Genomic DNA, 9,943 nt, shown 5'->3' with positions numbered 1-9,943 from the left:
ATTTAGCATGGCCAATCCACCTAATCTGCTCAGCTTTGGAGTGTGGGAGGAAACCCACGCAGACATGGGGAGAATATGGAAGTTTCAGACAAATGGACAGCGAGACGGAGAGAGATCTAGAGAAAGCGAATGAGCCAGAAGAGAGAAAGAGTGAAACAGAAAGAGAGAGAGACATGAAGACAGAGCAACACCAAGGGAGAAGAAAGAGAGGAGGAGGGAGAGAAAAATAGATGAGGGATTGAGGGAGATGGGGAGAGGGTGGGGGATCGAGGGAGACGGGGAGAGGGTGGGGGATCGAGGGAGACGGGGAGAGGGTGGGGGATCGAGGGAGACGGGGAGAGGGTGGGGGAGTGAGGGAGACGGGGAGAGGGTGGGGGATGGAGGGAGACGGGGAGAGGGTGGGGGATGGAGGGAGACGGGGAGGGGGGGGGATCGAGGGAGACGGGGAGAGGGTGGGGGATCGAGGGAGACGGGGAGAGGGTGGGGGATCGAGGGAGACGGGGAGAGGGTGGGGGATCGAGGGAGACGGGGAGGGGGGGGGATCGAGGGAGACGGGGAGAGGGTGGGGGATCGAGGGAGACGGGGAGAGGGTGGGGGATCGAGGGAGACGGGGAGGGGGGGGGGATCGAGGGAGACGGGGAGAGGGTGGGGGATCGAGGGAGACGGGGAGAGGGTGGGGGATCGAGGGAGACGGGGAGGGGGGGGGATCGAGGGAGACGGGGAGGGGGGGGGGATCGAGGGAGACGGGGAGAGGGTGAGGATTGAGGGAGATGGGGAGAGGGTGGGGGATTGAGAGAGACGGGGAGAGGGTGGGGATTGAGGGGGACGGGGAGAGGGTGGGGGATTGAGGGAGACGGGGAGAGGGCGGGGGAGTGAGGGAGACGGGGAGAGGGCGGGGGAGTGAGGGAGACGGGGAGAGGGTGGGGGAGTGAGGGAGACGGGGAGAGGGCGGGGGAGTGAGGGAGACGGGGAGAGGGCGGGGGAGTGAGGGAGACGGGGAGAGGGCGGGGGAGTGAGGGAGACGGGGAGAGGGTGGGGGATTGAGGGAGACGGGGAGAGGGTGGGGGATGGAGGGAGATGGGGAGAGGGTGAGGATTGAGGGAGATGGGGAGAGGGTGAGGATTGAGGGAGATGGGGAGAGGGTGGGGGATTGAGGGAGACGGGGAGAGGGTGAGGATTGAGGGAGACGGGGAGAGGGTGGGGGATTGAGAGATTCAGGGGGTCTGTCAGTCGCCCTCACCTTCCGTCACGTTGTCCTCGCTCTCCTCACGGGCGCTGCGTTCCACCTCCAGGCGACGCCGTATTTCGAACCGCCGTGCGAGTCCCTGCCGGGGTCTCCACATCTCCTGTAAGACCAGGGGCCTCTCGGAGTCACCCACCACCCTCATACACTGAGGCTGCCAACTGCCCGCTGGCCCATCAGTCCTGCCCAGCACCTCACACAGCAGGAAATCCGAGGGTGGCTCCTCCGCCATGGCATATCGTGCCAGGACCTCCTTAACCAGCCCGCCAGCGCTCGAGCGAGCCGTGGCCAGCACGCTCTTGTAGTTGGCGCCGGCGCAGATGCGCTCGCCGAAGATCTTCAGGATGCCCGGGGCACCCGGCTGCACCGAGAGCTCGTCCACTCCCAGGGCTGTACCCCCCTCCTCCTCACCCAGCACCCCCGGACCACCACGCTCACTGTCCCCTGACTCAGCCAGCTTCCGCTCACTCGACCACCGGCCACGGCCAAAAAGCTGCGACACTCGCTTCTGGCGGGAAACCCGAGCTCGGCTGGACGGACGGAGTTCCACCGGCTCGCTGCTCCGACTCCCCGTCTCCGAACTCGTCGATCTGTCAGAGCAACAATGGGAAAGGAGTGAGTTAGACTGAGAACCACTCCCTGTCTCATCCTCTCTCTCTCTCTCTCTGTCTCCCTCTCTCTCTGTCTCTCTCTGTCTCTCTCTCTCTGTCTCTCTCTCTCTCTCTCTGCCTCTCTGTCTGTCTCTTTCTGTCTCTCTCTCTCTCTGCCTCTCTCTCTCCCTCTCTCTGTCTCTCCCTCTCTGTCTCCCTCTCTTTCTCTTTCTGCCTCTTTCTCTGTCTCTCTCTGTTTGTCTGTCTGTCTCTCTCTCTCTCTGTCTCTGTCTCTCTCTCTCTCTATCTCTCTCTCTCTCTGTCTCTCTGTCTCTCTCTCTCTCTCTCTGTCTCTCTCTCTCTCTCTCTGTCTCTCTCTCCCGCTGTCTCTCTCTCTCTCTCTGTCTCTCTCTCTCTCTCTCTGTCTCTCTCTCTGTCTCTCTGTCTCTCTCTCACTCTGTCTCACTCTTGAGGCATCCATGGCTGACAAGGGAAATCAAGGACAGCATAAAAGTAAAAGAAAAAGCATACAAAGTGGCAAGAATTAGAGGGAAGCCAGACAATTGAGAAGCATTTAAAAGTGAGCAGAGGACAAGTAAGAAAACAATAAGGGAGAGAAGATGATAAGTTAAGCTAGCTGGTAATATAAAAAAAGGAAGAGTTTTTTTCAGTATATAAAAGATGAGAGGCAAAAATAGCCATTGGACTGCTGGAAAATGAGGCTGGAGAAGTGATAATAGGAAACAAAGCAATGGCAGAGGAACTGAATAGTTACTTTGCATCAGTCTTAATGTGGAAGACACCAGTGGGCTGCCAGAGCTCCAGGAGAGTCAGGGGGCACAGGGCAGTGTAGTATCCATCACTAAGGAGAAGGTTCTAGGGAGACTGAAAGGTCTGAAGGTGAATAAATTACTTGGACCAGATGGACTACATCCCAGAGTTCCAAAAGAGAGAGCTGAGGAAATTGTGGAGGCATTGGTGGTGATCTTTCAGGAATCACTGGAGGCAGGGAGGGTACCAGAGGACTGGAAATTAGCTGATGTAAAACTGCTGTCTAACAAGGGAGAGAGGCAGCAGTTGGGAAATTATAGGCCGGTTCGCCTGACTTCGGTCATTGGCAAGATTTTAGAGTCCATTATTAAAGATGAGATTGTGGAATACTTGGAAGTGAGTGATAAAGTAGGACTGAGTCAGCACGGCTTTGTCAAGGAGAGGTCATGTCTGACAAATCTGATAGAGTTCTTTGAGGAGATAACAAGGAAGTTAGATAAAAGAGAACCAGTGGATGTGATTTATTTAGATTTCCAGGAGGCCTTTGACAAGGTGCCACAGAGGAGACTGTTAAATAAGTTAAAAGCCCATTGTGTTAAGGGTAAGATCCCGGTGTGGATAGAGGATTGGCTGCCTGGCAGGAGGCAGAGAGTGGGGATAAAGGGGTTTTTCTAAGGATGGCAGCCGGTGACGAGAGGTGTGCCTCAGGGATCAGTGCTGGAAGCACAACTTTTCACAATATACATTAACGATTAGGAGGAAGGAACTGAAGGCACTGTTGCTAAGTTTGCAGATGATGTAAAGATATTACAGGGATAGGGGGGCTGCAGAACGATTTGGACTGGTTAGGAGAGTGGGCAAAGAAGTGGCAGATGGAATACAATGTGGAAAAGTGTGAGGTTATGCGCTTTGGAAGGAGGAATGGAGGCCTAGACTATTTTATAAATGGGGAAGTGTTTAGGGAATCAGAAACACAAAGGGACTTGGGAATCATTGTTCAAGATTCTCTTCAGGTTAACGTGCAGGTTCAGTCGGCAGTTAGGAAGGCAAATGCAATGTTAGCATTCATATCGAGAGGGCAAGAATACAAGAGCAGGATGTACTTCTGAGGCTGTATAAGGCTCTGGGTCAGACCCCATTGGAGTATTGTGAGCAGTTTAGGGCCCTGTATCTAAGGAAGGATGTGCTGGCCTTGGAAAGGGTCCAGAGGAGATTCACAAGAACGATCCGTTGAATATGTTTAAGTCACAGGTAGATAGATTTCTGATTGATAAGGGAATTAAGGGTTATGGAGAGCAGGCGGGTAAGTGGAACAGAACCACTTTCAGATCAGCCATGATCTTATTGAATGGCAGGGCAGGCTCGAGGGGCTAGATGGCCTACTCCTGCTCCGAGTTCTTATGTTCTTATGAAAAGCTTGTCCTATGGGGAACGATTGAGGACCCTGGATCTGTACTCAAAGAACAAAGAAAATTCCAGCACAGGAACAGGCCCTTTGGCTCTCCGAGCCTGCACCGACCATGCTGTCCCGTTGAACTAAAACCCCCTACCCTTCTGGGGACCATATCCTCTATTCCCATCCTATTCATGTATTTCTCAAGATGCCCCTTAAAACTCACTAATGTATCCGCTTCCACTCCCTCCCCCAGCAGCGAGTTCCAGGCACCCACCACCCTCTGTAAAAATCTGCCTTGTACATCTCCTTTAAACCTTGCCTCTCGCACCTTAAACCTGTGCCCCCGAGTAATTGACTCTTCCACCCTGGGAAAAAGCTTCTGACTATCCACTCCGCCCATACCTCTCATAATCTTGTAGACTTCTATCAGGTCTCCCCTCAACCTCCAGTGAGAACAAACCAAATTTCTCCAACCCCTCCTTATAGCCAAAGTCCTCCACACCAGGCAACATCCTGGTACATCTTTTCTGTACCCTCTCCAAAGCCTCCACATCCTTCTGGTAGTGTGGCAACCAGAATTGAACATTATATTCCAAGTGCAGCCTAACTAAGGTTCTATAAAGCTGCAACATGACTAGCCAATTTTTAAATTCAATACCTTGGCCGCATGCCTTCTTGACTACCTTCTCCACCTGCATTGCCACTTTCAGTGACCTGTGTACCTGTACACCCAGATCCCTCTGCCTATCAATACTCTTAAGGCTTCTGCCATTTACTGTACATTTCCTATCTGTATTAGACATTCCAAAATGTATTACCTCACATTTATTCACATTAAACTCCATCTGCCATTTCTCCACCCAAGTCTCCAGCTGATCTATATCTTGCTGTATCCTCTGACGGTCCTCATCGCTATCCACAAATCTACCAACCTTTGTGTCTGCAAACTTACTAATCAATCCAGTTACATTGTCCTCCAAATCATTTATATATTACAAACAGCAAAGCTCTCAGCACTGATCCCAGAGGAACACCACTTGTCACAGCCCTCCACTCAGAAACACACCCTTCCACTGCTTACTCTCTGTCTTCTTTGACCGAGACAGTTTTATATCCACCTTGCCAGCTCACCTCTGATCCAATGCGACTTCACCTTCTGAACCAGTCTGCCATGAGGGATCTTGTCAAAGGCCTTACTGAAGTCCATGTAGACAACATCCACTGCCCTACCCTCATCAATCATCTTCATCACTTCCTCAAAAAACTTGATCAAGTTAGTGAGACACGACCCCCCACCTTCACAAAACCATGTTGTCTCTCACTAATACGTCCACTTATTTCCAAGTGGGAATAAATCCTGTCTCAAAGAATTCTCTCCAATTATTTCCCTACCACCGATGTAAGGCTCACCGGCCTGTAATTACCTGGATTATTCTTGCTACTCTTAAACAAAGGCTACCTTTCTTAAACAAAATTGGAGTTTAGAAGGATGAGGGGGGATCTTATTGAAACTTACAGGACGCTGCGAGGCCTGGATAGAGTGGACATGGAGAGGATGTTTCCATAGTCGGAAAAACTAGAAGCAGAGGGCACAACCTCAGGCTAAAGGGACGATCCTTTAAAACAGAGATGAGGAGGAATTTCTTCAGCCAAGAGTGGGGAATCTGTGGAACTCCTTGCCGCAGAGGAGGCTGTGGAGGCCGGGTCACTGAGTGTCTTTAAGACAGAGATGGATAGGTTCCTGATTAATAAGGGGATCAGGGGTTATGGGGAAAAGGCAGGAGAATGGGGATGAGAAAAATATCAGCCATGATTGAATGGCAGAGCAGACTCGATGGGCCGAGTGGCCTAATTCTGCTCCTATGTCTTATGATCATATGGTCTCTGCCTCTGTCTCTCTCTGTGCCCCTCTCACTGTTTCTCTCTTTGTGTATGTGTGTACGTCTGAATCTGTCTCTGTCTCTCTCTCTCACTCTCTCCCTGTGTGTGTGTATGTCTCTGTCTCTGCCTTTCTCTTTCTATCTCTCTCTCTGAATCTCTTTGTCTCTCTCTCTCGCTCTCCCTCTCTCTCTCTGTGTCTGTGCATGTGTGTGTGTGTGTGTGTGTGTGTGTGTGTGTGTGTATGTGCGTGCGCGCACGTAGGGTATGTGTGTGTCTCTTTCTGTGTCTCTCTCTGTCTCTCTCTCTCTGTCACTCCCTCTCTCTGTCTTTCTCACTCTATCTCTTTCACTCTGTCTCCCTCGCTCTCTGTCTCTCGCTCTCTCTCTCTGTCTCAGTCTCTCTGTCTCTCTCTCTCTCTCTTTGTCTCTTTCTGTCTGTCTGTCTCTCTCTGTCTCTCCCTGTCTCTCTCTCTGTCCATCTGTCTGTCTCTCCCTCTCCCTCTCTCTCTGTCTCTCTCTCTGTCTCTGTCTGTCTGTCTCTCTCTGTCTGTCTCTTTCTCTCTCTCTCTCTCCCTGTCTCTCTCTCTCTGTCCGTCTGTCTGTCTCTCCCTCTCTCTCTCTGTTTCTCTCTCTGCCTCTGTCTGTCTGTCTCTGTCTCTCTCTCTCTCTTTGAATCTCCCTCTCTCTCTCTTCCTCTCTCTCTATCTCCCTCTCTCTTTGTCTCTCTCTCTTTGTCTCTTTCTGTTTGTCTCTGTCTGTCTGTCTGTCTGTCTCTCTCTTGGTCTCCCTCTCTCTGTCTGTCTGTCTGTCTGTCTCTCTCTGTCTCTCTCTCTCTCTCTGCCTCTCTCTCTGTCTCTTTATTCACATCACTCTCCATCTCCACTTACTTGACGGATCCAGCACTGGGCCACCTCCTCCCCAGTTTGGCAAAGTGTTTTTTTGGGGAGTTGATCCACAGTCCGAATGGGATCTGCAGCTTCCCGAACTTGGGGGTCCCGGGCTCCTTCTTCTCTTCCGAGAACATGGCTCCGAGGAACTGACTGCTCACCTTCAGAAAAATCTCTGTCCCTCCCTGTCTCTCTCTGTCTCCCTCACTCTCACTCTGTTTATTTCCCACTCTGTCTCTCTCTCTTTCAGTCCCTCTCTCTCTCAGTCGCTCTCTCTCTGTCTCTCTCCGTCTCTGTCTTGCTCTCTCTGTGTCTCTACCTCTGTCTCTCTCTCTCTGTCTGTCTCACTCTCTCTGTCTCTCTCTCTCAGTTGCTCTCTCTCTCTGTCTCTCTCTTTCCGACTATGTCTTACTCTCTCTGTCTCACTCTCTGTCTCTCTCTCCGTCTATGTCTGTCTCTCTATCTTGCTCTCTCTGTCTCGCTCTCTCTATCTCTCTCCCTCTCTGTCTCTCTTTGTGTCTCACCCACTCTGTGTCTCTCTCTCTCTGTCACTCTATCTGTCTCTGCCTCTCTTTCCCTCTCTCTTTGTCTTTCTGTCTCTCTCTTTCTCTCGGTCTCACTCTTTCTATCTCTCTCTCTGTTCCTCTCTCCCTTTCTTTCTCTATCTTTGTCTCTTTGGCTCTCTCCTTCTCCGTCTCCCTATCTCACTGTCTTCCTCTCTCCTTCGCTGTTTCACTCTCCCTCTCTTTCTCTCTTTCACTCTCCCAATCTCTCAATCTCTGCACACGGGTGAGTTCAGGTGGCCAGGAGTATCCTCTCAGTTGAGATTGCCCATCCCTCCCCTGCCCTGTCTTTCCTTCCCTCTCTCTGTGCCTGCCGCCTCCCTGGTTCTGCCCGTCTCTCGCAATCCCCGCACTCTCGATCGCACGTCCTGATCCTGGCTGTGCCTCCCAGTGCACTAAAATTAGACTTGCCTTTGTCTCACAGTGTTCTGTTTCCTGTGCTTACCTCTTCCTGCCTTGTCCCAGGGTCACTGGGCGAACGTCAGCAAGCCAACCTGCCACACCTTTACTGGGGACAGGCCAGAACTTTTCCAAAACATTTGCACATCCTCCAATTTGAAGAACTCTTTCCTGTGTTTTTCAGAGAAAAAAAAGTCATCTGTAGATATGGATGTTGCCGGCCAGACTCAAAATTTATTACCCATCCCTAATTGCCCCGCGAGAAGGTGGTGGGTGAGCCGCCATCTTCAACCCCCTGCCATCTGGTGTGCTGTTAGGGAGGGAGTTCCAGGATTGTTATTGGACATCAGTCAGTCCGTGTGGTGTAGGTACACCCACAGTGCTGTTAGGGAGGGAGTTCCAGGATTGTTATTGGACATCAGTCAGTCCCGTGTGGTGTAGGTACACCCACAGTGCTGTTAGGGAGGGAGTTCCAGGATTGTTATTGGACATCAGTCAGTCCCGTGTGATGTAGGTACACCCACAGTGCTGTTAGGGAGGGAGTTCCAGGTTTGTTATTGGACATCAGTCAGTCCATGTGGTGTAGGTACACCCACAGTGCTGTTAGGGAGGGAGTTCCAGGTTTGTTATTGGACATCAGTCAGTCCATGTGGTGTAGGTACACCCACAGTGCTGTTAGGGAGGGTGTTCCAGGATTGTTATTGGACATCAGTCAGTCCCGTGTGGTGTAGGTACACCCACAGTGCTGTTAGGGAGGGAGTTCCAGGTTTATTATTGGACATCAGTCAGTCCCGTGTGGTGTAGGTACACCCACAGTGCTGTTAGGGAGGGAGTTCCAGGATTGTTATTGGACATCAGTCAGTCCATGTGGTGTAGGTACACCCACAGTGCTGTTAGGGAGGGAGAACAGGTTTAGAGAGCAGTTAACAAAGCAGAGAATATTCTGGGTTGTATTAATAGGGGCACAGAGCACAGGAGCAAGGAGGTTATGCTGAACTTACACAAGACACTGCTTAGAGACCTCAGTAAAAAGTCTGACAACACCAGGTTTTAGTCAGACTTTTTACTGTGTTTACCCCAGTCCAACGCCCGCACATCCACATCATAGAGACCTCAGTGCAGTCCTGGTTGCCCCATTATTGGGAGGACGTGATTGTATTGGAGGGAGTGCAGAGGAGATTTACCAGGATGCTGCCTGGGATGGAACATTTAAGTTATGTAGAGAGTTTGGATAGGCTTGGGCTGTTTTTGTTGGAGCAGAGAATACTGAGGGGGTGACCTGATCGAGGTTACAAGATTATGAGAGACACGGACAGAGTGGATAAGGAGAAACTGTTCCCCTTCATTGAAAGGTCAGTAATGAAGGGACATAGGTTCACGGTGAGGGGCAGGAGGTTTGAGATGGGTGGGGGGGGGTAGGTGGTGGGGTGGTGATGGTGGTGGTGAGGGTCTGGAATGCGCTGCCTGGGATGGTGGTCGGGGCGGGATGCCTCACATCCTTTAAAAGGTACCTGGATGAGCACTCGGCACATCACCACATTCAGGGATACGGGCAAGTGCTGGCAGATGGGATTAGGTGAGGGGTCAAGTGTCTCTCCTGTGTCAGTGCAAACTCAATGGACCGAATGGCCTCCTCTTGTGCCTGTGATTCCCTGGGCATCTGTTATTGGACCAGGCACCTGGACCGGGCCCATTCCCGAGCTGACAGGAGTATCTAAGCAGAGTAAATAGCCTGTCTCCTGCCAGGGAGCTTTGATGTTCTTCCTCCATGACCAGGCCTCAAGGTGAGGAAATGGTTTGGGCCTTCTTTTCAAAATGGCCGACAGGGCTAACCTTACCGAGTGCAGCGCTATACGGATCCCAGCGCTATACTGATCCCAGCGCTATACGGATCCCGATCCTATACTGATCCCAGCGCTATACTGATCCCAGTGCTATACGGATCCCGTCACTATACTGATCCCAGCGCTATACGGATCCCGATCCTATACTGACCCCAGCGCTGTACGGATCCCAGCGCTATACTGATCCCAGCGCTATACGGATCCCGATCCTATACTGATCCCAGCGCTATACGGATCCCGATCCTATACTGATCCCAGCGCTATACGGATCCCGTCACTATACTGATCCCAGCGCTATACGGATCCAGATCCTATACTGATCCCAGCGCTATACGGATCCCGATCCTATACGGATCCCAGCGCTATACGG

At 51.7% G+C, this 9,943-nt stretch overlaps 1 protein-coding gene across 1 annotated transcript in view; it reads right to left on the bottom strand.

Moving 5' to 3' along the window:
• The window catches only part of LOC145340448 (ras-interacting protein 1-like), a gene marked incomplete at its 3' end in the record, with an annotated part of 17,449 nt that extends 10,148 nt beyond the window's left edge, over window positions 1-7,301 (bottom strand). Inside the window, 2 exon segments of the mRNA XM_080184914.1 lie at window positions 1,241-1,833; window positions 6,768-7,301. Of these exon segments, the coding sequence (XP_080041040.1) occupies window positions 1,241-1,833; window positions 6,768-6,904 (730 nt within the window).
• Window positions 7,302-9,943: the final 2,642 nt, after the last annotated feature.

The sequence above is a fragment of the Carcharhinus amblyrhynchos genome, unplaced genomic scaffold, assembly GCF_965287045.1.
Source record: "Carcharhinus amblyrhynchos unplaced genomic scaffold, sCarAmb.v2.hapA chromosome_1031, whole genome shotgun sequence".
Classification (NCBI taxonomy): Eukaryota; Metazoa; Chordata; class Chondrichthyes; order Carcharhiniformes; family Carcharhinidae; genus Carcharhinus; species Carcharhinus amblyrhynchos.
Note: the sequence above shows the minus strand (reverse complement) of the source record. Positions and strands in the feature narration are given on the sequence as shown.